The following is a 27990-nucleotide window of genomic DNA, read 5'->3' as shown; positions in this document are numbered from 1 at the left end:
GTGCTTAACTCATTAAGCGAGTCATTTGGAATTAAACGTGTAATTAAAGTTAACTAATGATTTAGGTATTAAAAAATTTGGTCAAAGAAGTAATACTTTTCATTAAAAGTTTGAGTACATACACGAGATCCCAAAAGAGTTTGTAAGTTAAATACAGATGTGACCAAAATACAAAAAGTGGCCTGCCTAAGCAACAAAACAAGCTATAACCCTAGTTCCTCAAGAGAAATCCCGGTTGTGGCATTTGAGTAGGTTGCATATGTACACACCGCTGCTAGAGCTCTTCAACTCATGGCTGGCCCAACTTTTCTTTGTCCTTACCTGCACCACGTAACACCTATGATCTCCTTTTGCGAGTCTTGCGGCAAACCTAGTAACAACACAAACAGTACCCTCATTAAGAACTAATCACGTATACATACTCCAAGACTATTCCCTAGCTCTCGAAACTTCCAATTCCACCAATTCGGGTGATGGAACCGTCCCCCGAGCCCCCAGGCTTTTCCCAAAGAGCTAAAAAAACATATTCTAAAATGGTGACAGTGCAGGGGCATCACCCCCTAGTGCAAGGGCGCCCAGAAGCACAAAGACACCCAAAAAAATTCCCCTGCTTAGTGCAGAGGCGCCACAACGCAAACCCAGAATTATGGGTTTCCTTTTCTGCATTTTCTTCGACCCAAACTCTCCCAAAACTAAGCTAAGCCTCTCAAAATCACAAAATTAAGTTTTCTAACCAGATTTCAAAGTAAATTTGACCCCAATATAGGTTACCCAAGTGCTAAAGAACTCAGAAACAACATAAAAACATTCAGAAACAAAAAAACACCAAGAATCACAATCTTTGACCTTTGAACTCAAGCTCTTACTTTCAAATCCGAAATTCAACATTAAACCACCATTCCCAGGCTGGATTAGTAGGCGTTACAAGGCCCAAAAAAACCAAAGGGTAGCACAGCCTCAACTCGTAGCCCCACTAGCTTGGGAAAATAACCGGCCACCTCCAATAGATGGAGAAGATATCATAACTATCTCTCGAGGACTTCATATTGCCGGAACAAGAAGAAATGCTCAAAAGAGGTATGTGCAAGAGCTAAAAATAAGGGATGATACCCCTTATGTTCTAGAACCCCGAGCACCAAAGCAATAAAGGCTCGAGTCCTAACCAATTACGTTCACTAAGGATGATCCCTTATAGGTTCAGTTCCCACATATTGACCCTTTGAGAATCATTGTTCAGCTCGCCAATAAAAGAGTTAGAAGAGTGTTAATTGATAATGGGAGCTCAGTGAATATATTATATAAAACAACGCTCAAGAAGATGGGTCTGTCAGTCCGGGACCTCAAATCGTGTGCTACAATCCTTTATGGGTTCTCAGGAAAAGGGATTGTGAGCACCAGGGCGATAAAGCTCCCTGTAACCCTAAGAGAATATCTGGTATCAATCACCAAGATGTTTGAGTTTATCATGGTTGATATGCCATCTGCTCACAATGTTCTTCTCGAGAGACCAGCCCTGATAAGGCCGCGCAGTAACCTGTGTAAGGCATCTAGCAGAAAATTCCCAACCCCATGGTGAATTGGGATGGTAAAAGGAGATCAATTAGTAGCTTGGGAGTGCTTCAACATCTCAATGAGAGGTTGGAGCCCGCCTAGTGCTCAAGCATTGGTGCTGATTAAAGAAATAGTCGAAGTGACTGTGTTCAAGATAAAAGAGGATGAGATTGATCCTCAACTAGGTGATGACCGAGCTGAGCTCAGGTCCATTGCAGAGTTAGAAGAGATCTAGATCAATCAAAGTGACCCTAACAAGGTTATAAAAATTGAGAAAAAACCTGTAAAGGAAACAAAACATCAATTAGCTTAGTTTCTACGAGATAACCAAGATGTATTTTCCTGGTTCCATATGGATATGATTGGGATCATTCTAAATATAATAAGTCATGCTCTTAACATAGACAAAAGTTTTCCTTCGAAGCAACGAAAGATGAGATTGCTCGACAATGAGAGATGACAAGAATTAAAAGAGGAAATCGATAGATTGAAGGCGAACAACTTCATTAGGGAAGCATTCCATCCAGACTAGATAGCTAACCTAGTCTTAGTTCCCAAGCCAAATGGAAAAATGGAGAACATGTATCGATTACTCGTATCCAAACAAGGCTTGCCCTAAAGATTGCTTCCTCTACCTCAGATTGATTAGCTCGTAGATGCTACCTCGGGGCATGACCTAATGTCATTTATGGATGCATATTTTGGATTTAACCAGATAGCAATGCACGCCCCAGACCAAGAACACACGAGCTTCACAACCAATAAGGGATTATATTGTTGCAATGTAATGCCCTTTGGATTAAAAAATGATGGAGCCACTTACCAAAGATTAGTTAATCAAATATTTGCCGAGCAGATAGGGAGGAACATTGAGGTGTATGTGGATGACATGTTAGTAAAATCCAAACACACCAATAACCATGTTGCCAACCTGGCAGAATATTTCACCATACTAAGGAAATACAATATGAGGCTAAACCTACAAGAAATTTCTTTTGGAGTGTCCGTGGGAAAATTCCTTGGGTTCATAGTAAATGCTTGAGGAATTGAAGCAAATCATGACAAGATAAAGGCCTTAATCGACATACCCTCACCTCGAAAACATAAGGGTCTACAAAGCCTAAATGGTAGAATGAAAACTCTAAATAGATTCATCTCAAAATCCATTGACAAATGCCTGCCATTCTTCAACTTTTTGAGAGGGGGCAAGAAGTTCGAATGGATAGAAGGGTGTGAACAAGATTTTAAAGCCCTAAAAAACACCTCACAGAACCACCCATTCTGTCCAAACCAGTCACAGGCGAGGTCCTATACTTATACCTGGCAATGATAGAGTATGCAATAAGTGCATCATTAGTTTGAGAGGACAAAAAAATACAGTGACTAGTGTATTATGTTAGTAAAAGACTATTGGGAGCTGAATCTCGATACTCAACGATGGAAAATCTTGCGTTGTGCTTAGTGTATGCATCGAGGATGTTGATGCTATTTTTTTTCAACTTGATTATGAAGAGCGCTAAACCATATTTCAGAAAAAATAAAAGAACACAAGAGCTTTTTACGTGGTTCAACAGTTAAAATCTGCCTAGTCCACGAGTCAGTATTATTGATCTTGATACTCTCTCAAAGTTTTTTCACAAAGAAATTTGGCACAGTATTCTCAGTACAATTTTATGAGAGTACAGATGAAATTCCCTAGGCTATTTATAGGCCTGGTTGATAAAATATCTCCCCCTTATTTTGGGAAGTTACCTTCAATCATTCAAATTATGAAATAAATGCAAATAAATACATTAATTACATAATATCCCATGATATTTGGGATTTAATATCTGATAACAAAAAATCCCTTAGGAATAGGGATTTCCTAACAGCTGCCATGTGTAAAACGCGTTCCTAAGCTCGATCGTAAGGTGGATGCACTTTCAAGATCAAACAAGTCTTTGAGCTCGTTATTCCAGTCAACCTCTTCCTCGCCTATTGGTTTCGTCGAACTCATTCTTCAGAGACCAATGCCTTCAAGCATGCAAGTAAGGCTCAAACAATACACTCATGCTTCAGAGAAGATTCTTGTTTTTGATCCTGAAACTTAAGCTCGAACCTTTCAATTTGTACTCGATCGCCAATAACAATAGAACAGGGTTGATGTCAATTTATACAAGTATTCAACCAATGCTTTTTATTTTTGAGCTTAGGCTTTTCGAGCCTACATTTCAAGATTCATTTATTCATTCTCGAAATTTGAGTGTAACATTTTTCCCCCTCAAAAGTGTTGGTTCGAATCCCATGAGAAGGAAACTTTTGAACTCCACTTTCGAAAAACGTGTCCACCTACCTCACTCGAGTGTGGACACGTGTCATTAGGGGATTGCATGACGAGTGTACTCGAGTACCTCCCTATTCTGCACACGCCCTTTCCTATGGCCTTTTTGCCGCCAGTTTCTATAATTAAACGTGATCCTTTAGATCCTCTTTTAACCCAATTCAATGGCCCAGATCCCTTCGACCCTTGACATCCCCACTGGGGTATATACATGTGCCTTTTTTTCCCCATTCTCATTACTTTCTTATTGGCTTTCAGAAAATTACGCACCAGAGAAAACCAAAGAATTTTTTTTCTTTGCATGTTCTCGAAACCCAAAAGGCAAAGTAATCTCTCAACCTTCGGCACAGTAGGATCATTTCTACTTCCACTTCTTCAAACGACGATATCCTCTTTTTCAAGATCATCTTCGTGTAAGTTTCTGATCCTTATTCACACATTTTTTTTTTTACGTGTTTCTTCTGTATGTAAGGCCTATTTTGCATTAGGTAAATTTTTGGTTTGGGCATATTCGAAGTGATTAGAAACATTAATTCAGACCAATTTTTTTTTTTTTTTAAATCAGATGAAAAAGGAGTCATTTTAGGTTATGGGGTATTCAGGTCACGGGTTTCATGTACCTTAAGAAATAGGGTTTTGAATTAGGGTTTTAATGCACATATCCTGAAAATATCACATTTTCGGGTAACTGACCACTTTTTTCCCAGAAATTAAGATTTTTTTAAACTAGTTATAATCGCCCCCACTCTTGCATGGGTGCACTCTCGATGCCCCAAACTTTACAATAGTTTGGGGTGGTCATTCGAGTTAACCTTGCCATTTCGAGCCTTCAGGCTCGATTAAGGCATTCTCGTTATCTCAAGCTTGCAAACTCGAGTTACCAAGATAAACTTTTCAACTCTTTAAAATTATGGGCCCTCACCTTTTTCTTTCTTGTTAGATGTCACAATCTTCAAAGAATCGGGGGGGCCCGAGCCTGCCATTCCTTACTACCCACCATCTCCTCGACCTGAGTCTCCATTCACTCGAAACCAACAGCTTATTCGGGAGCACAAGGAAGAGCTCGAACAAGAGGACATCCAAGCCCACCATCGATGCCAGATCGACGAGGTCGAAGAGGTAAAAAGGAAAAGGCTTTAGTTTGCTACATATCTGGATCTTGACCTCGAGATCCAGCCAATCCCTTTAGATCCCAACTATAGGGTCACCATAGCCTTTCCTCAGGGCAAGATTTCATTTACTGTCATGGATAATATTTTGAAATAATCAACCATCTCCCAAGCCTTTTCAATCCTCACGTAGAAGGAGAATTTTTTTTTAGGTTGAGCACTACTGGTGCTCAGTTACTTCCATGGGCCAAATCTCCAAGCTGCTGGCCTACCATGGTTTAAAGCTATCCGGCAAGCTGATGTGCCGGATTGCAACTTCCAACGAAAGGAGTTTCTATGCTTTGGGCGATGGCAATCCCAATAGGAAGGTTAAGCTCGCCGCCTGAGTCGCGAGCACATAAAGGCTGGGGCCTTACTGCCCCTAAGGGATTATTTTAAGAGTTTTCTAGATTATGCTGACATCACCCCTTTTCAGCTTCAGACCAACTCTTTCACAGTCTTGTCAGCTCTGATGTCATTGTACCACAAGATAAAGTGGGACGGGCCTTTGGCACATGATATTTTATATCTCTTCTGTCTCAAGAGAAACTCCTCTCGAGCCCATGGAGGAGATGGATTTTATTATCTATCGAGCTATCCGAAAGAGAAGCAGTTGTTCAAAGATATCCCCAATCATCCTCCAAATTTCAAAACCATCTTTTTTTGGACAGATGGGCTCGCTCCTTCCCAATTCTATTCCTTCCACCGCATTCATAAGTATCTCTCCATGCTCATTTTCTCACTTTTCCTTTGATTTGTTGTGCTCGAAATGTTCATTCAACTCTTGCCTGCAGCCAACTATCATCGACTTACTCTGACCAAGGCTATGAAGGAACATAGGGAGGCAATCCTTTAGCTCCCTTATGGTCGAAGATCCCTCACCTATCTTCTCTACGAGGACAAGCTCTGAGCTTGTGGTCTCTTGGGCGAAGGCAAGTCCACAGACGACTCAGGGATTCACAAATATGTGAGGAGGGAAGACGTCCCAATCCCCACTGCCAAACTTCACCCCAGGAAGAGGCCCTCGGGCTCGCAGGCTCGTGCCACTTCTCCCCACCTACCTGAGCAACCAAGCTCGGGCCATGAAGCCCACGACAAGCTCGACGGATGGAGGTAAAGTAGTGTTGGATTTATCCCTGTGGTCTCCCACTCTCCTTAGATTCAAGCCTAATGTAATGGTTCTTTTTAAGGATCCCAGGAATAACTTCCTGGCATGGTTGAGGGCAGACCTTAGAGTCCATAGATTTGATAGTTGGCTAGGAAAATATTAGACCATGTATAGTCTAAAAGAAGTCTGGGATGGGGTAGCTGTGCAATATGGGACCAACATCTATAGGGATCTAACGATACTATCCCCTACCTATAGATAGGGAACCCCCTTATAGTCACCAGTAGACAGGGGGATTTCTTGGTCCCCGAGCTCAAGCTCGACAAAATCTACCAGTTAAGTTTCTTTTCACTTGGAGTCTCATTACTTATGGTAACCTTAATCGACTGCTGATATACTATCATTTTTTTTCTCAAGCGATATGGATTCGGACTTGGACAACCTCCTCAATAATCATGTTTCCTTGAGGGCAAATTAATGCCAATGAGCATCTCAGAAGGGAGGTCGCCCCTCCAAACTCACCAAGAAAGCCAAGGTGGTCCCTCCAGCATCGAGGCCATTTGATCTGGGCCAGGTTACCAAGCTCTTAACACCCCCAGAAATCGCGCATCCCCCTCTTCCAGCTCAACCAAAATGATCCCAAGCTCCCATCCGAGACCGCTTTCTTTTGATCTCAACCTATGTGCCCGAATTTGTGGTCGATAGTGTTGTCGGAACCCCTGGGGTCAACCTTGGTTCTGATGCTTTAACCCGCGTGGGTCAAGGCTTTAGCAACCACAGGGCTCCCCAGTGGGGATTTCTGACCTCCTGCCAGGATGCCAACACTATTTTTGACAAGAGTGGTGAACTGTTTTCTTCGATTAGTTACTTTCTGACAAGTTCCCTGCTTCTGTGCCAACTTTGAATTTGTGCTTTTGACATTGGTTTTTTATTGTAGGCATTCATATCCTTTGTTCAACATAATTTTTTGCTAAATTGTGAGGTCACAGCGAGCAAGGCGCTTGCCCAAGAGGCCCTAGATGCCCAACTTAGGGTCGAAGACGACCTTAAGAAGGCTTGGCTAGAACTTGAAGCAAGGGATGCAGAGATCAAGAGGATCCCAGAGCTTGAGACCATGCTAGAGGCAACTCGGAAGGAAGTTTAAGCCAAGGACTTAGAGATCAAAAGGATTCAGGAGCTCAACGCCAAACTGGAAGATGAAAAGAAGATGACCTTCGAGTTCATCGAGAGTGAGAAGGCTCGTCTTCTTGAGGAGTTTAAGACCAAAAAAGATCGCGTCGTAGACATGGAAATGTATTGGATTTGGGCTAATAATCATGACCATGATACCAACTTCCTTTCTGACCGGGAGACCAAATTTATTGCGAAGTGGCAGTGAAACGTCCCAATTTCCCTAATAAGGCTCAGTACCTTGATTAGGGGCCATGTGGGCAATAATTAAATGTTATGTGCATATTTTTTATTTTATGCATGATTATATGAATTATGTGAGTTATATTATAATATGAATATATTGGCATGTTTAGGTGTATTAAGCATGCATGTGGGCTCGTTTCTTATTAGAAGGACATTTTCATAATTTTGGCCCGTTGAGGGCATATTTGAATATATGTGTGATATATAATTGTGACACAAATTATTATGTGGATATATTTGAGTTATTCGGCACGAGACGATCCTAGGGAGCAAGTTAGTGGTTTAGTCATAACGGAGTCAAATACCTGGCTCAAGGTGAACCTACGGGTAATTTGGTAATTTAGCACATTACCAAGATTTATCGGGTAATGGGGAATTATTTGGTAATCATTTGAGGAAATTAGAGATAACGAGAATTATGAGACGTTAACTATGATTAATGGGAAAAGGAGGGGTAAAAGACTCATTTTCCCTTGAGGGCATTAAGAAGCAAGAGGTATATTGGTCCTTTCCTATCTAGGTAGTGACTCAGTCACTTGAAGCTTCACAGAACAAAGTAACACAAAAAAAAAAAGAGAATAGAACAACTCTCTCTTTCTCTCCCGTTACTCCCTTTCTCTCTCTTTCACTTGGTGAGGTTTTGATTTTTGGAGAAGGAAAGACTTGGAAATTGAAGGTTAAAGCTGGGAGTTCAAGTAGGAGGAAGATAAGGGGCGTGGTTCTTCAGTGAGGTAAGATTATACTCTCTTTTTTGGTGATTCTTGCCATGGTTTAAGTTTTTGCAGAATTTTAAACCAAGGGATGGGTTTTGATTTGGGTTAGAGATTTAGTTTGGTTTTTAAGGTATTGGTACTGCTTATGATATGTTATTTAGGGTTTTAAACTCATTTGGGACTTTTAGGAAAGTTTGGGACAAGATTTGAGAGCTTTGGCTTGGGGAAAAACCCAATTTTACGCGCACTTGTGTGACCCTATGGTCACTTACTTGTACATTGTGTATGCTTGGTTCCAGTTATTACTGTTGAGCATGCTGCTATGTTATGTGGACTATCTGAATTTGTTAATGTGTTTTCTTGCTGAGTCTTTTGGCTCACGGGTGTTTTGTGGTGCAGGTAAGCGTAAGGAGAAGCTTGGCCAGCCATGAGTTGGAGAGTATTAGAGGTGACGTGTACATATGCAGTTCGCTCGACTGCCACGCCTGAGATATCGTAAAGGAACTAGGGTTGGACCCTGTTTTGCCGCTTAGGCCTGCTTATTTTGTAATCCCTGGGTTGTAACAGACTTTTAAACTTGTATTTTGGGATCCCATGTAAAGACTAAAGTTTTCTTTTAATGGAAAGGTTTACTTCTTGACCAAAAATTTTAATACATGAACCATTAGTGGCTTAATCACATGTTTTAGTCCAAATGACTCGTTTAGCGAGTCCTGCACTAATTTCAAACACACATGGTAATAGACCCTAATTAGCAGGGCGTTACAACTTGGTATCAAAGCTGCCAAGGTTTAAGGGTTCCTGATGATGGACTGTGCATGTACACTCGCCGCTAAAGACAAGCTCGACTCAAGGTTTGGTAACTATTAATATAGTTATGTGTGTAATTACTTAAATGCCATATATATGCCTTACCTGCTTGTTTAAATAGAAAACATAATTTATTCTAGTAGGGCCTCGCCCTTGATTATTGTATGCATGTTAAAGATGTGCTTATTAGAACAATAGTGGCTTGTAAATGCTATAGGATTTCTTATAAGCATCATTATTGCTCTTAAATGTCAGAAATGCTTATTAGCATTGCTATATGTGCATGTATGCCATGAGATGCTTATTAGCATCGTTACATGTTAAAAGGAATGCTTATTAGCATCCTTTTTTCCCTTGAGTGTTAGAAATGCTTAATAGCATTATGTTATGTATATGAATGTCAGGAACATGCTGATTAGCGTTGTTAATGCTTGTGAATGTTAAGAACATGCTTATTAGCATCTTGGTTGAGCATGAATGTGAATCGCCATGCTTATTAGCATTGTCGATACATGTGAATGCTTATTCGATCAGTTTTGAACAGTGGGTTTACATGGGATATTTTTATTACTGCCTGGTAAGCTGAGTCATTGATTGCAGATAGACTTGGAAGTATGCTTCCGGGGAAATCTAATGAGCCAGCCAGCGTTGAGAATTAGGTTGGAAGTAATGACCAGGGTCAGAACCCTCCGCCAGCTCCTGAAAACTGGCAACAAGTGCTTGTTGATATGCAAGCTAGGCTACAAAGGTAGGATGAAGAAATTCTCCACTTAAGGAAACAGCAGGTTCCTGCAGGGAACACTGCGTCAAAGGCCCCTTAAACTGCTCTAGTACCGGTCGTACGGTAGCAGACAAAGATAGAGAACCGTTGGGAGTTGGTATATGAACGGTTCAGGAAACAACACCCTCTGGTTTTTAGGGTAGCAAAGATCCACTCAAGGCAAAGCAGTGGATGGCTATGATTACATCCATCCTAGACTTTATGAGGGTAGTGGGCAATGAGAGAGTGGCATGTGCCACGTACATGTTTCAGGAGAATGCCCGAATCAGGTGGGAGGTGGTGTCCCAGACTAGGGATGTAACCACAATGAACTGGGAAGAGTTTAGAACTCTATTTAATGAGAAGTACTATAATGAGGCAATTAAAGTTGCAAAGGCTGGGGAATTTTGTAGATTGCTGCAAGGGAGTATGTTAGTGACAGAATATGCCTTGAAGTTTGACAGATTAGCCAAGTTCGCTGCAGACTTGGTGCCCACTGATGGGACAAGGAAGGAAATATTCCTTTAGGGGCTACAACCTATGATAGCCCAGGATGTCAGAATTATAACTATTCCTGGAATGACAACATACGCTCAGGTGGTAGAGAGAGCCCTTACTCCAGAGTGCACTAAGAACAAGATTTGGCGCGAGAATGCGGCCAAAAGAGATATCAGGAGGACGAGACCTCATTTTACAGGATTAGGTAGGGGCAGAGGCCCTAGTGACCAGAAAAGGAAGACCCCAGATATTGTTTTGGGTTCTAGCCCTGATAGGAGGCCACAAGGTGTACAGATTGGCCGCCAGGACGGCAATGAGAACTGGAGGAGTGTCGAGCGAAGGCCTGCTTTTTATGTGAAATTGTGGGGCATCTCAAGAAGGACTGCCAAGGAATTAATAAAGAGGAGTTGAAAATGGCGGATAGCTTGAATCCAACTTGAGTGTTTGCACTGACGCGGGCTGAGGCTAGGCCCTCAATGGTCACAGGTTAGCTTTCTACTGCTAGCATTTCTTATACTGTACTGATTGACTCAGGTGCTACACACTCTTATGTTTCTAGTAGGATTATTGATAGACTGTGTAGGCCATGTGATTACTATGTTGTTGGGTTTGGGATTTTATTACCCATTGGGGAGTTAGAGCTTTCCAGGAGATGGATCAGATCACTGCTGATGACAGTGCATAAAGTGCTATATTTGTTTATCTATACAAAAATTTGTTGGGCTTAAGCTCGAATTGCGATGTATTCATACATAGTTCATGCGACTGCCTTTTTTCGACTTCGTTATTGCCAATGTTTAATATTAATTTTACCACATATTTTTATTAAAAAGTATTTAGTGGCATGTAACCTCTTTAGTTTAGTTATATTTTGTTCTTTCATAGAAACTTTACCTCATCCTCAAGTATTGTCTCGAGGTTGCGAGATTAAAACTTATTTTCAAAAATTTCCAGCCTTTTCTTGACTTATGCTTTTTGTTGGTTTATCTAGAATTCCAAATTTTGATCATGTCGATTAGGGTTTTCTGGTTTGTTCCAGACTTGTTTAATCTGTGTTTGGTTAATAATCCATACATTGTTATTGTTTACTTTGTGTTTGGTTAATAATCCATACGCTGCTATTGATGTTATATTTTTTTAAGCTCATGGTATGATTGTATACCACTTATGCCCCCTTAATATCCTATGATTGTGATCTTAGGTTATTGAATTTTGAGAGCTTTCAAAAAGAATAACAATAAAAATACAAAATTTTGAACAATAATCATTGCTTTATTGGCGAAAAGAAAAAATTAAATACAAGCTGGGTTAAAATGAATAAACATCGTTCCTATATTACTAGTAATAAGGTCGTAGATGTTAACCATTGCAAGCTCGCGGGACCAAATCTCCATTCAATCTTGCTAGTTTATAAACACCAAGTCGAATGATGGACTCGATTTGGTAAGGTCCTTCCCAATTAGGCCCGAGTACCCCCGCAGATGGGTCTCGTGTGGCCAAAAACACGTGCATGAGCACCAACTCTCCCAATCCCAATTTCATGTCTCGAACCCTCTTGTTGAAGTATCTTGTAGCCCTCTGTGGGTATGCAACATTTCTTAGCTGGGCTTCGTCTCATCTTTCTACAATAAGGTCCAAAATTTCTTCGAGCTGGGATTGGTTTGAAGATTGGTCATACGATTTTGATCTCAATAGGCAACATAGCCTCACAACCATAAGCAAGGGAGAAGGGGGTATATCATGTTGAGGTCTGTGATGTCGTTCTGTATGCTCATAGGACTTGCGGTAGTTCCTATGGCCACCTTCCTTTAGCTTCTTTTAGCCTTTTCTTGATAGAACTATTTAAAGTTTTATTTACTGCTTTGACCTGGCCATTTTTCTGAGGATGGGCCACAGAGGAAAAACTTTTAATTATTCCATTCTTTTCACAGAAATGTGTCAACAAGTCACTGTCAAATTGGGTCCCGTTATCTGATACGATCTTTCTAGGAATCCCATATCTACAGATTATGTGAAGTCATAAATTTTTTTCGAGGTGATAGTAGCCAAGGGCTCAGCTTTAGTCCACTTTGTAAAATAATCAACAACGATTATATCATATTTTACTCCTCCTTTTCCAGTAAGCAAGGAACCTATGAGGTCAATTCTCCATACCGCGGATAGCCATGGAGAGCTCATCATGGTGAGCTCAGTGGGTCGATTCCCCATACACTTGTCACACCGCTTAACATATTCGAATGAGTCTGCTTTCACTATAGGCCAGTAGAATCCTTGCCTAATCACCTTTTTCGACAGACTATGCCCCCCAATGTGGTCTCTGCAAGATCCTTCATGTATTTCTTCTAAAACCCTCCTTGCCTCGGGTAGAGATACACACCTTAGTGGTGGCATGGAATATCCTCTTCTGTACAACCTTCCTTCCAAGACGGTGTGTCTTGGTATTTTGTACATAAGTTTCCTAGCCTTGTTTCGGTCTGCTGGGAGACTTCCAGTTTCGAGGTAGTCAATTTTGGGGGTCATCCAGGTAAGTTGTGAGTCAATCATGTTGACATCTTCTTCTTTGGGCTCGGCTATACTTGGGACCGGTAAGAATTTGACCGGCACCACATTGAGCATGTCAGCCTCTTTGGTCGTGGCGAGCCTAGCCAAGGCATCCGCATTTGAGTTTTTCTCTCGCGAAACTTGTTCTATGGCATAGAATTCAAAATCCCCAAACAATGCCTTAAATTTCTCCAAATAGGCTGCCATTTTAATGCCATTAGCCTGATATTCACCTAGGACCTGGTTAACGACTAGTTGGGAATCACTATAGTAGTGAATGACCTTTGCCTTGAGCTCAGAGGCTATCCGGAGACCTGCTAATAGTGCTTCGTACTCAGCCTCGTTATTTGAGGCTTCAAAGCCAAATCATAATGCTGAATGAAAATGATTTCCCGTTGGAGTGATTAAAATGATTCCTTCCTCTGACCCGTTCTCATTGGAAGATCCATCGACGTAAAGTCTCCACAGCTCGCGGGCTGGGGTTATGACTTCCTCGTTGGTGATTCCTGTATATTCAACAATGAAATCTGCTAAGGCCTGCCCTTTGATCATCGTTCTTGGATGATTGGTGATCTCGAATTGTTCGAGTTTTATAGCCCATTTTAATAGTCTCCCGGAGGCCTCAGGCTTGGATAATACTTGCCTTAATGGCTAATCAGTTAATACATGTATAAGATGTGCTTGGAAATAGGGTCGAAGCTTTCGAGATGCATGTATTAAGTACAAAGCTAGCTTTTCCATTAACGGATATCTCGACTCTGCCCTCGGTAACCTTTTGTTGACATAGTACACAGGTTTTTGCACTTTCTTGTCCTCCTAAACAAGTACTGTACTAATGGCATGCTCGATTGTGGCGAGGTATAAGTGCAATATTTCCCCTATAATTGGCTTGGGTAAGACTGGTGGCTCAGCAAGGTGCTTCTTAAGATTTTGAAATGTGAGTTCACACTCGTCTGACCATTCAAATTTCTTGCCCCCTCTCCAAAGGTTAAAGAATGGGAGGCACTGATTTGTAGATTTTGAGATGAACCCACTAAGGGTCGCCATTCATCCAGTTATCCTCTGGACATCTTTATGTTTTCATGGTGAGGGCATATCAATTAATGCCTTAATCTTATCAGGATTTTCCTCTATGCCCCAAGCATTCATTATGAATCCGAGAAACTTTCTCGAGGATACTCCGCATGAGCATTTCTGTGGGTTAAGTCTCATATTGTACTTCCGGAGCACAGCAAAGCATTCATCGAGGACATCCACATGGTTACAGGTATGCTTGGATTTTACTAGCATATCGTCCACATAAACCTCCATGTTATTCCCTATTTGTTCGGCAAACATCCTATTCACCAATCTTTGGTATGTGGCTCCTGTGTTCTTGAGCTCGAAAGGCATTACATTGTAGCAATACAAACCTTTATCGGTCATGAAACTCATATGTTCTTGGTCAGGTGCATGCATGGCTATTTGGTTATATCCAAAGTATGCATCCATGAATGACATAATGTCGTGACCTACAATGGCATCTACGAGCTGATCAATTTGAGGCAAGGGAAAGCAATCCTTTGGACATGCCTTATTGAGGTCTGAATAATCAATGCAAGTTTTCCACTTGTCATTGGGCTTCAGAACCAATACAGGATTGGCTATCCAATCAAGGTAGAAAGCATCCCGGATAAACCGATTTGCCTTCAGTCTTTCGACCTCCTATTTCAGGGCTTTCTTCCTATCATCGTCCAGGAGCCATCTTTTTTGTTGCTTTGGAGGGAAACTTTTGTCTATGTTGAGTGCATGGCTTATAATCTTTGGGCTGATCCCAACCATCTCCGAGTGCGACCATGCAAACACATCTTGATTTTCTCTCAGGAAACGAATTAATTGCTATTTCGCATCCTTGGAGAGGTTCTTCCCTATTTTTACCACTCTCGTGGTGTCTTTCCCATCGAGCTCTACTTCCTCAAGCTCCTCTATTGGTCTGAGATCATCCATATCCTCTTCTATTCTAAGGTCGATTTCTTCTTCAATTTCAAAGACAGACCCATTTATCTCTCGGATAACAAAAGTGCTTGTGCACCTGTTTGGTTCTTCCCTCTCATGGAAATGCTATAACATTCCCGAGGGGGGAGCTGGTCTCCCTTCAGCATCCCAATGCCACTAGATGTCAGGAACTTGATGGCCAAATGTCTAACTGATGATACTACCCCCAGCCTGATCAGGGCTAGTCTCCCGAGCAGTACGTTATAGGCAGATGGGGTGTCCACCACTATAAACTCCATCATCTTGGTCACCGAGACTGGATAGTCTCCCAAGGTTACTGAGAGCTTGATGGATCCCGTGTTGGCTATCCCTTCTCCTGAAAATTCATACAACATCGTTGCACAAGCTTTCAAATCTCGAAGCATGAGTCCCATCTTTTCTAAAGTGGTCGTATAAAGGATGTTAACCGAGCTCCCATTGTCTATCAGGACCCAACACACCCTTTTGTTGGTGAGCTGGAGTGTGATGGCCAGAGTGTCATTGTGGGGAAACTGGATGTGCGATGCATCCTCCTCTGTAAAAGTAATGGGTTGAGTTTCAACCCTTTGTTGTTTTGGAGCTCGCGGTTCAGGTTCGTAGGGATATCCATCTCATGTCTTAAGCTCATTGACATATATATTCTAGGCATTTCTACCTGACCCAGCGAGATGTGGTCCTCCAGAAATTGTTACCACATCCTCCCCATCTATTGGGGGAGGTCGATCATCCTCCCTCACTCGTGAGGTTGTATTCTGCTAGGCAGGCTGTATAGGAGCTACCCTCTGTCCAGCTAATTCTTAAGTCAAATTTCTATTTCTTACATATTGCCCAAAATACCTTCTTGAAATCAGACTTTCGATGTCGTCCTTCAGCTGTCTGCATTCATCGGTGGTATGTTCGATTTCTGTATGGAATCTGTAATGACCCAAAATCACTAATAAGGCTTAAGGGCCTTGATTAGCGTGCCGGGAGGGCATAATTGGTATATGTGTGATTTAATGGTTTAATGCATGATTATGTGGCATGCATGATTAATATGATTATATGACTATGTGACAAGCATGTTTGTATTAGATATGCATGTGGGCCCTTTATTGCTTATAAGGGCATATTTGTAATTTTGGCCCATTGAGGGCATAAATGTGATTATATACGATAAACTATTGAGACCACATTATTATGTGGATATATTTGCAGCATATGGCTCGAGACGGTCCTAGTGAGAGGATTGGTGAAATAGTCACAATGGGGGTTAATATCGACTCGGGAGGGGTATGTCTTGGAATTTAGAGAATAATTTGGGAATTATTAGATATTTAATAAATAAATGGTAATTAATTGGATGTCGTGATTGATTGAAAAATATTAGGAACATTTGAGGAATTAGCGGGAAATGGGGGGAAATGACCATTTTACCCCTAGGGGCAACTTGAGGACTAGTAAACCTAGAAGGGCAAAAAGGTCTTTTGCATAGGGATTTGAGATATACTTATGTGTTAGAAGTCAACTGAAGCTTAAGGAAACATTTCAAACTCTCCTTTTTCTCTCTCTCACAGTTTCACTCCCTCTTTCACTCTCTCAATATGTTTTGAAGCTAAGGAAGAAAAAAAAAAGGGAGCTGAAGCTTAAGTTTCAGGCTGGGTTCTTTGAAGGAAATTGGAGGTGATAAAGCTGGAACTTGTGAAGATTTAGCCATAGTTAAGGTAAGCTCTAGTCATTTAATTTGCTGAAGAATTTAGTGTAATAGGGTGGAATTTGAGCTGAGTATTCTTGAAGCTTAGAACATGTATAATTCTAAGTTCTTGGGTATAAGTTAAGGGGTGAATTGCTACTGAGTTAGGGTATAGACTTCAATATGTATTGTTGTGATTTTGTGTTTGAATTGGGTGATTAGAAGCCTTGAATTCGTAGTAAGCTTGATTATGGATGGGGAGGTTTATTGGGTGAAATTCTGGGGAAAGTTGGTTGGGAGAAGCATAAGGAAAAACCCAAAAATTTTGGGCTCGAAGGGGCACGCCACGACCTAGCCTTGGGGCGCCATGACGTGTGTGGCCATTTGGCCCTAGATGCTCTCTGAGATGGGGGTGCGCTACAACCCACTAAGCCAAGTCGCGGCCTGCCTCCCCTATAGCTTTGGTTCTTGGTCTCTGTCTTGGGGGCAAGTCGCGACCCAGTAATTAGGTCGCGACCTGCCTAGGGATTTTAGCCTTCGAGTGGTTTTTAGAATTGGTAAGGCACGAGGGTTCGAACCTAGGCACGAGGGACAATTTCTACTACCCAGTTTAGTAGAAATTAAGGTCCCAGAGACTAGTTTCTATCTCCTAAGTATTTATTTGGATTGGAAGTTAACAATTACCCATTGGACACTTTGACTAGGTTTATCACCAAGGCTCGGGACTGAGGATCGTACTCGGGACCATTCCATTATCTCCGTTCGGAATTAAAGGTAAGAAAACTACACCCTTGTGTGGCTATGTTGGGACTGAGATTCCCTGTAATTGAATACATGTGTTGTATAACTGTGATAATGCCATGTGAGCATGAAATGAATGACATAAGAGAGTTGGGGCTGATAATTTGTGAATAGGATGCGGCTCGACCACTATGAGCTGGGGTCAGCTAGAAAAACACTGGCCTCGACCTAAGCGAGCCAGAGTCAGTGGATTAAACAGAGGGTGCGGCCTAAGGGTGTCGACCCTAAGTATTGCATGTTGATTGAGATGAATTGTTGAATATAAATGTTTACTGTTGTTAGCTTGATGCTATGGCTTGTTGAATACCTGCTTAACTGTCTGGTGAATTAACTGATTATCATCATTGATTATGTATTATTGCTATGGATTTCTTGTTGGGCCTTGGCTCACTGATGCTACGTGGTGCAGGTAAAGGCAAGGGTAAGTTGGACCAACCATGAGTTGGAGAGCTTTGGGGGCGAGGTGTACATTGTCAGTTGCTCATCCACCAAGGCCGAGGGAAAGTACAGGGACAGAAGCCTAAAGCTTGTATTTTTCCATTAGAGTGGCCACTGATTGTATATAACTTTTGAGAGTTTGTAAATTGTCTTTTAAACCCTATTTTTGGGATCCCATGTACCAAACATCTATTTTAATGAAAATTAATCGTTTATGATCAAAATATTTTAACCCTAACTTGATTATGACTTTAGGATCACATTTTTATTCAAATGACTTAATTAGCAAGTCTTGAACTATTTCAAATACATAGTGTAACGGTCTTGGTTATCCAGGGCGTTACAGAATCTGCAGTACTTGTTGGTGTCTCTCTTTGAATTTTGATTTTGCATTGGGTCAGGTCGTCTAAACGGGACCTGATTTTCATTTGCGATAAAGATGATTTCCCGAGTTTTAGTATGCTCGGTATAAACCGTAAATGGAGAAATATTTGTATCCTTTTTTCTTCTTCCCCCCGTCTACCTCCAAGTTATTCCCTTCATTTTTCTTTCTCTTTGAAGGGTTGTCTTTTGAGGGTCGAGACATTGAGGGGGGAGCCGAGGTCGACATTGAGTTAACATTTGTCGTTGTAGTTATAACAGGCTAAGGGGCCAGTTTTAAGACTGACCTTGCCTCCTCTACATTGACAAATCGTTGAGCCCTTTTGTTGAACTCGATTATGGTCCTTATAGGTTTCCTCTCCATATCGTCCCAAAGGGGACTTCCTGGCAATATCCCATCTCAAACTTCCATAAGATGACCACTATCATCGACATTACGGGCTCGTGACACCTCAATGTTAAACCTTGCCAGGTTGCTTTTTAATGACTCTCTCTACTGCGGTCTAACATTAGTCAAGGCCGAGGCTTCGGGTCTAACGCCTACCATGGCTTTGAATTATTTCTTCAGAACTTGTTGAACCAGTTTTTTGCCGGCCCCGTTAACGTGGTTGGGAATAGCATGCACCTGAGCTCGTAACCGACGTTGCTAGCGCATATTATTGTGTTAAACGTGCTTAGATGGTTGTACGGGTCTGAGTTCCCATCAAAAGGAGCCACATGGGGTATCTTGAATCCGTAAGGAAATGGAGTATTGATATGTGCGGAGCAAAAGGCTTGAGCTCCTCATCGAATTCGTCTACCTTGTCCTTATTCCTTTCATCTTGAAGGGGTCGGAATGCGTTTTCGAGCTGGTTAATTCTTTCCTGGACCAAGTCCGCCAAAGGTTGAGCTTGCGCTTGGAGCAGCTGGTTATTGTTTGTGAAAACTCCAGTTCCCTACCCCAGTACAGGGTTATAGTGATTCCCATATACTGGTTGCATGGGCTCTTTTCGGCTATTCAGATGTGCCCATAAATCAGGGTTTGAAGGGTTAGCCTGCCCTCATTTTTTATTCAAATGATCTTGAAGATCAGGTTTGTTATTCTCGCAATTCCAAGTATTCCTGGGTTCAGTATTATATACACTCACCAACCTACTGAGGTCCAAACTTCCACTCATGAAACTAACATTTCTCTCTGGTTGTGTGGCTTGATGGTTGCGAGGTGGATCTTTCAATTGTTTGTGACCTCGACATGTGACTTCCTATTGGCTGGGATGCCCTATGTCTTCAGGAAGCCTCTTGATCGCCCCAGTGTCCAGGTCAAGCTATACAGTTCCTATCTCGGCTGCCACTCTGAGAAGGTCACTGAGGTGCCCGCTCCACTGTCTGGTTCCTATTGGGAGCCGGCTGGGGTGCCTCTCGAATCAGAGATGGGTGCCTTATTGGAGATGGAGGATGCCTTATAGGCGACAGTGGGGTCCTTCCATTCACTACACCAAATATCCATTTCCATAACACATTAATATAATACTAATAAAAATGTGTTATGCTAGAGTATTATATTAGGCATGAAAAAAGGGCGGTAATATACACCATCCCACCACTTAGTGTTTTTTTTCATTTCTGAGACCTCGAAATTTGTGAGACCTGAGAGACCCATTTCCTCTCCTTCAACATTTCCTCAATTCCAGTAGAGAGACCCAAGAGACCTGAAAATTCCTTTCATTCAATTCCTTCAACATTTCTGAGACCCGAGACCTATTTCCTCTCCTTCAACATATCTCAGGGGGCTATCGATTTACTCCTGACCATCTACATCACCACCGCAAAAAGCAGCCATGGCGCTGACCTCTCTCCGCCTCCGTCGAACTATCAGCAGCACCATCTCCACACTCGGTCGCTCTCTCACCGCGACTTCTGCAATTTCTGCATCGTATTCCTCATCACCTCCACTCCAGGGCTTCATTTCGATAGATTTCCCTACTTTGGTAGAGCATTCATGGCCTCTGCTCCGTCAATCTCGCCAGTTCAGATCGTCGTCTCTCTCGCTCTTGTCTGCCCGATCAGCATACGGCAATAGCAACAACCAGAACGAAGAAATTGGGCCCGACATGATACTGTTCGAGGGATGTGACTACAACCACTGGCTCATCGTCATGGATTTCCCCAAGGACCACAAACCTTCCCCTGAAGAAATGGTTCATACCTATGAGGAAACCTGTGCCAGGGGCTTAAACATCAGGTCTAATCTCACCCTTTCTCTGTCTATATACACATATATATATATATTTATATACCATCTTCTTTCTCCTGCTGCCTTTTAAATCTTTAACTTCTCAAAACCTTAGTCTCTCTCTTGAAACCTCAATTTCCCATGTTTTTATTTCTTCAATTTTTGAGTATAGTAACAGAGGAAGAAAAATATATAGGAAGATTTAGGTTAACGCCTCCAGTGCCTAGCTTCGAGTACAAGTAATTTGAGGTTTTTTGGTTTTGAGAGAGATTGCATTAGAAAAAATAAGTATACCAGCATATATTTTAGGTTGTGTTTTAGTTTTTTTTTATGGGAACTACTAATTTTATGCTGCAAAATTTATTTTTCAAATATAGTTACTTATGATTGTTCCTTCAATATAATTGTTATCAATTTGTTTTTAATTTTTTTTAATTATGATTGGGATAGCTGTGATTAACTATTAACTAATTCAATATAATTTCCTGTTAGTGGCTGTTTTTTATTTTTTTTGTTGAGCTTTCAAGTCTGTTTTCTTGGGTTGAACTTATAATTTAATTTACTAATGGGAAATTGTGTTTGGAGGATGGTTCCGGGTATTTGATTCACTAATGGGAATTTCTTGTTTTCTTTTACTAGTTCTCTTTGAAATGTTTTCATTTACTTGCTATGAAGTATTATAACCATCATATTACACTTGCAAAAACCTAATTTGTTCATGCATAGCTGCGATACTTAAATAGGGGCAACTATTGCTTTGAGATACTTGTGATGTGGTTTTGAATTGTCTATGTCTAGTACTAAGGCTATGAAGGCCAGAGTGGACTGGTGCCATTGCACAGGATCATTTGAATCCTTTGCTATTGCCTAGAGAGATTTAAAAGTGAGTATATTGAGAATCTGTGGGAAGAGAGTATATGGAGGTACCATCTGAAGGAAGGGAATAAAATTCTTGTATGTATGGCTTATTTCCCATGTCTTTATTTCTTCAATTTTTGAGTATAGTAACAGAGGAAGAAAAATATATAGGAAGATTTAGGTTAACGCCTCAAAATGACATTAGGCAACTGGGGAACTTAGAAGCTATATGACATATTTGTCTACCTAGGGAAGAAAATTTTATATACAGAGAAATTTGAGGACAAAGACATAGATTGTAGGGTGTTTAGGTCAGGGGAGACTATGCTATAATTTCTTTGATGGTAAAAAAAGTTGAAGAGGGCTAAGTTTTTCCCCTACTTTGTTTTTCCCCTACTTATGCCCGGTTAACTTTGTTACTCATATTTTTATTTGTTTTGTTAATTTGTTAGTAAACTTTTATTTTCTCAAGTCTTATTCTGTTTCTAATTTCTACCACCGTGTTAGGAAACACTGCCATAAACTTTTTCCCTAAATTGTTACTAATTTTTGGCTGTGAATCAGAACTCATAAAAACTGACTAACTAATGTAATGAAATTAAAAAAAAAAAACTAACAGTCTTTTTTTTCTTGCTGGAATTACATTTGGTAAATTATATATGACTTTTTTTAAAAAAAATATATTACAAAAGAATACATAATATATTACTTTAAAATTTAAGATGAAATAAATTTAATATTTATATATTGTAAAAAAACAAGGACCTACTTCTGTATAATCTTTTTACTAGCCTTGCATCATTGTTAAAATATCATTTTGGTTGAGAGTTGTGCTCTGAATATTTATACTAGATAACTTAGTTTGTCCAAGCAGGATTTTAGACTGTTGAAAGTCTTATTGCGATGTTGTTTGGATAGAAAGAACTGTTATCAATGCAATTGTTTATTTTCAAAGAAATTTTGATAGGCTGTAGGTTCTCTACTGAAGAATTTTTGGGGGTATGTTTCAAGGAAATAAGTAAAGAAATGACTTATGGATTTTAGTGGTTAAACAGACTATGGGGCTTGCAAGGGCGATGATCAAGCATAGTTTAGAAGTAGAGGGCTTACTTGATGCGGTGGACATTGTTGGAATAGGTGGTGATGGAGCAAACACAATTATTATACTCATATTAATCTAGATTCTAGATGTCGTTGATTCAGTGATATTACATACTTATTATCTACATTTTATTTTCTTTCTTATAATTTAATAAAGTATCGACAGTTTAATTTAGTGTTTTATTCATTCGGAATATTTTTTTTAATAATTTTAATTATTGGTTTTTATTACAGTCGAAGAAAAGAGGTCTTTCGCTGGAAGAGAAGCGTGAGAAAATTCTTCAAATATTTTAGGATTCTCAAGACTTCTTCCTGGTGAGCATTCCATTTTATATATGTAATGCTCTATAATTTTTTATTGGTTATTTCATGACCATGGTATATTAATAATAAATTTATAAACAATCTCCTCGAAGAAGTATATGATTTTTTTTTTAAAACACATTGAGTTTTTTTTTTCTTTGTTTTCATAATAAAATGGAAGACTTGTCTTGATTTTATTGTTGGTTTCAGCTTAAGGAACTTGAGAAATTAGGACCAAAGAAAGGTGTGATTACTCAGTCCGTGAAAGATGTTGTCCAAAGTCTAGTGGACGATGATCTTGTTTCAAAAGACAAGATAGGAACCTCTGTAAGTTTGATGTGTTTGTAAAGTTTTGGATATTTAGGTAGTTTACCTTGAAGCTGTTGTTTAGTAGACTAAGTGAGACTTCTATGTTTATGTTGACACTGCAGAGAAAACAGATAGCAATAATTGCGTGTTGATGTGAAACTATTTTACAACTTGTTTATATTGGGAGTTTTTTCTAATTGTGAGTTTTTTTAAAAATTCCAGGTGTATTTTTGGAGTCTTCCTAGCTGTGCTGGAAATTAGGTAAACTTGGTGCCCTTATAAATCATGTAACTACTTTATCTTGTACTGATATTGAAACATTGGGCAGCTGAGAAATGTAACTCGCAAACTTGAATCCGATCTTCATAGCAGTAAGAAGCGGTTTGCAGAACTTGCTGAGCAGTGTGAATCGTTAAAGAAGGGGCGAGAGGCATCTGTGAGCATCCTTAAAGACCCTATATGTCTTACCAGGGTTTGAACTAGTTTATAGAAATGAACTCTTAGGTTACTATTTGTCTGACATGTTAGCATTTTCCAGGATGAAAGAGAGGAGGCTTTAAATGAGTTGAAATCCATTCAGCAAAAGCATACTGAGATGAAGGTTGTTAAATGATTTGGCATTCCTTAATGCAGCCACAGATTCTAACTTTGCTTTGAGTTTCTAATTGCATTTTGTTATTATTTTTAGGAAGAAATGGAACAATATGCGGACAATGATCCAGCTGCCTTTGAAGCAATGAGTTCAGACTTTCTTCTTAGGCCTAAACTCTAGATACTGATAGCTTCTTTGTTATTCATACTAATTGTGGTTTTTACACCGGCAAGAAGTGCAATTAAAGTTGCTCATTCAGCAGCTAACAGATGGACAGGTATTTAATTCATGCATTGTTTCTTTTTAGCAAATTTTAAGCCCAGTTTTTCCCACTAAGAATAAGTTGATGACCCTGTATAACCATATTTATTCTCTTTTCTTCTTAAAGCTTCTTCTTTTGTTGTTTTTTCTTTTCTTAACTAAGTAATATGGATAGATATGATGATATGATATATGCTGGTTATGTACTTTCTATTTATGTAGATGAAAAGAATAAGACTTGTAAAACCTTCTTTGTGTTCTTTAAGAGTTATGTTACAATAATATGTTTGTCCTCTTTTCTTTCCTCATACGTGTGCATGTGTTTCAGTTGGATCTTTGCCAGAAAATGGCCGAACATCTTGCAAGGACCACAGTTAAATATATTATGTGGCTGTAATAATGACTGGAAATGCTCTATTGTTGGCTTTTTATTCAATAATGCTTTGGTGGAGAACACAATGGCAAAGCTCAAGTATGTATTTCATTGAAATTTATTTATATTTCTCTATGTGACAACCTTACTATTTCAACATCATTAATAAAGGCTAAGATTTTTTTTTTAAAAAAAAAAGTATCTAACCATTAGTTTATTGTCCTGTGCCTAGAAATAAGTTGGTCTTAATCATTTGACTTCATAATTATAGTTTGTAGGCATTTATATTTAGTTCTTCTATTTTGCTTGCTATTAACAATGCTTTCTTGAAATTTTGGTTTGTTATGACAATAAGTATCCCAATTGTGCAAGCATGAATGTCAATGTGTTCATGTAACTTTGAGGGGTGTAAAGAAATGTAAGAAGTTTTCAGATGTGAGGGGTTGCAGTTAGCCTTAGCATGGAAAAGCAGAGAATACATTTTTTTATCTGATATTTGAACCTGAGGACAAGTATGTTTTGTCCAGTAGTGTAATTTTGTAGTCAGCTTAAATAGACTGAACTTAATATGTTTTCGATCATATCCTCTCCTCTAATTGTGTGAACTGAGAGAGTAGGTGCTGTATTTGATTTGACCTTTCAATTAATGTGCAAATCATTTTCCTACAAGTTTCATTGGGTAGCCCTTTGGCTGGTTTCCTTCTCTGATTTGTTAAGAGAATGGATATCTTTATTGCATTGGTGGAGTGTGCTTGTCCACTCTTCTACTCAATACTATTCTTTGACTCATCATCATGCAACAAAAAATAAAATTGACATCATATTTATGGTGTAGCCTTGTTTGAGCTTTGGGAGCTTAGTACTATATTTCGTTTTAAACATATTTTTGTTTTGTACTGAAAGAGCTAGTTAGCAGAATGATTCATATAAATTTTTGGTTTTCAGCAGCCTGGCACCGATTTTTGGAAAAATATTTTATGTTGCCCTGTTGATGGAGAGAAAATTTGAATAGTTGGATAATAACTTGATTATGATACTGGGTTTGTCTTCTGTTTCTTAAATTTTTTTTATATAAAAATAATAATAATTTGCTTTCATTTACATTAGTTTGAAGGCCCTATGCAAATTCTTTTATGTCTCAAGACATGTAACATGTTATCAGTTTTGTACTCCAGATTAGATTTGTATTCAAAATAATTTAGCCTTGTAATAATTGCTTTCTTGGATACAGTATGGAAGAGGCAAAAAGAAAATTTATGCTTGTAGCACAACAACTTACACAGGCTTTCAAGCTGTAATGATCGAAGAAGAGTCAGAGAAGTTTAATGGTAGTTTAATGTGACACAAAAGTTTACTATCGAAAGTTTATGGAAGTTCAATAGTCATGATCTTAACTTTTTGCCTTGAACAGGTCTACCTGGAGTTATCTTTGTACTCCCTGATTCTTACATCGATCCACAAAACAAGGAGTATGGAGGTATTTAACATGAACTTTTGTTTGTTTGTTACAATATCTATTTATTGTGTACTCAGTTGCATTTATATCCAATGATTTTTAGAGAACTGGATTATATCATAGACTATAGTTGGACCTGTGTAGCACTTATTTATTTATTCAAGTGTTGTAGGCTCAGTTGTAAATTGTTGATTGAAAGTTTCTGTTTTGGATTTATTTTCTGTAGATGGTGTTGTGCCTCGAGCTAAGATGAACCAACAAAGGTCACGACGTTTCAAGACTGCTAAGGATGCAGCTGAGGAGGTGAGTTTTGTTGTCTTTGAGCTCTGAAAATTGCCTCTGTTATCTGTTATGATTATCTCCATCAATTGGAAACCTTATTAATAAGAAATCCTTGTAAGCTTACCTAAAGTTTGAGCTTGGAATTAACAAGATTAGTATGATATGTTAAAAATATTTCTCTCCACTTGATCATTATTTTTTGGCAATTACTAGGGCCTTAAGCGCAAATGAACTGTCAGGGGAGGTACCAAAGGAATTGGGACTACTTACTGACCTATCTTTTTTGTAAGTTATAGGCATTTTTTCATTTTAATTGTAACTATATCATTTTTTCTCCTTTCTTTATGAATTTTCCATTGCCCATTTCAAGCATATCATTGAAGACTATTTCATAGTTTATGATATTAATGACATTTATTCTTGGAAATAATTTTGTCTATAGGTACTTACTAATGAACAATTTCTCTGGTCAGCTATCGCCAGAACTATGGAATTTAAACAAATTAAAAATACTGTACGCTTGTATTATTACGGGTCTTTCGTTTCATTTCTTTTTCTGTTTATGATTGGGTGCATTTATTTATAGTCCATACAAGTATCATAAAACCCATTGAGAATTCTTATTCAACTTAATGATTGCAGTAGTACATTGGTCCCATCCTGATTCCTTTGTTTTTCATTGTTTATATTTGATAGTAGTCTTTTCAGTTCTGGAGTTAGTGGCGAGATTCCTTCAACATTTGAAAATCTCCGAATTAACTTCTTTTCTGTTTTAGTTTATAGGATCTTAATATTAAGTTGTAAAGGATAGTCTGGCAGTGTGGGGATTTTTATAGGATTATTTTATATAGTTGTTCGATCTCACTAGATTAGCATGATTAGTGATACTAATTTGTATAGTTAGAAATGGCAATACTTTCTATACCAATTGCCAATTATTTGTTTGAATTCTCCCCTTGTCATTGTATATATAGTCCAAATCCAATAAATCTATAAATTGGACTTACCACTGTTATATGCCCTTACCATTGTTATTTACATGAATTCTAGTTTTACTCCAGTCATTGGTTCATAAACGAGAAATTAATTCCACAAATCTATGTTGACCAGTGTACGCCCTAATTTTCCCACGGGCTATTAGCGAGCTGAGATACGGCCTAAATCATATCATCCATGTGGATCCCCCATGACCAGAGCTGCTGTCGTCAGGTCCTACCTCATTAGCTCGGGTATCCAAAAGGTTCACTAAGATTACTTAAGGACTGAGTCTGGACTCTGAAGGCCACAGGTTGAGGGAAGCATCCAGCTCGTGGTACGAGCTAGAGTTGGAGGCTGTGACCTTTTATAAAGACAACCACGCAAGGTAAACATGCATATATCAGACATCACGTGTCTGATATATCCCTGACTTCTCGGACACGCAGCGTGAACGTGCGTATTCAGGCGCCCACGACTGGGTTGGGCCGTGCGGCCCATTATCCCCCTTACCTATTGATTAGACCACACTTCATGTGTCAGGTTTTAGGAATTAATCATGAATGTCACAGAAGTGACATGATAGGTAAGAAGGTCACATGATGACCTTCTTACCAACTCCCAGGTGCCCTCTCCTATAAATATGGAGACCCTGGGAGTTGCAAAGGGTTGGATTCTATTGTATAAGGAAATACCCTGTAAAAGAATACCAAGCATATAGCAATAATATTGACTGGTGGAGTAGAAGGATTTTAACCTTTGAACCACCTAAAAAACATAATTGTGTCACCAGCCCATTTCCAAAAGATCATTCATCTATTTCTGTTCATCGTTAAGCACTAATCCCTTCCTCTTATTTTCTTAATTACCTGTTGGCGAAGAACCACGTCAACAACCAGTAGTTTGGTTTAGAGAAAAGTTTTGCATTTAATTAACTAGACTATGTTTTTACTTGTTCTGGTTCATCAACTTGGCTAATGGCATATCCACTAATTAAATATCTATGAGCTGAGTACTCAAGTCTCAGAGCATCTTATTAATTTAAGTATTACTAGTAAATAGTTGTTTAAATCTGATTTCAATTTGGTTGGTGCC

At 39.4% G+C, this 27990-nt stretch overlaps 1 protein-coding gene and 1 pseudogene across 1 annotated transcript; both read left to right on the top strand.

The window, feature by feature from the left end:
* Positions 1-19714: 19714 nt before the first annotated feature.
* On the top strand, positions 19715-25731 carry LOC133824903 (multiple organellar RNA editing factor 1, mitochondrial-like). Its single transcript, XM_062257925.1, has 3 exons — positions 19715-20394; positions 25414-25510; positions 25594-25731. The coding sequence occupies exons 1-2, from the start codon at positions 19991-19993 to the stop codon at positions 25478-25480; spliced, it is 471 nt and encodes a 156-aa protein (XP_062113909.1). The 5' UTR covers positions 19715-19990; the 3' UTR covers positions 25481-25510; positions 25594-25731.
* On the top strand, positions 22302-24187 carry LOC133812971 (meiotic nuclear division protein 1 homolog; annotated as a pseudogene).
* Positions 25732-27990: the final 2259 nt, after the last annotated feature.

This window comes from Humulus lupulus, chromosome 1 (assembly GCF_963169125.1).
Source record: "Humulus lupulus chromosome 1, drHumLupu1.1, whole genome shotgun sequence".
In the NCBI taxonomy this organism is placed as follows: Eukaryota; Viridiplantae; Streptophyta; class Magnoliopsida; order Rosales; family Cannabaceae; genus Humulus; species Humulus lupulus.
The sequence above is the reverse complement of the archived record's forward strand: the minus strand, read 5'-3'. Positions and strand labels throughout refer to the sequence as shown.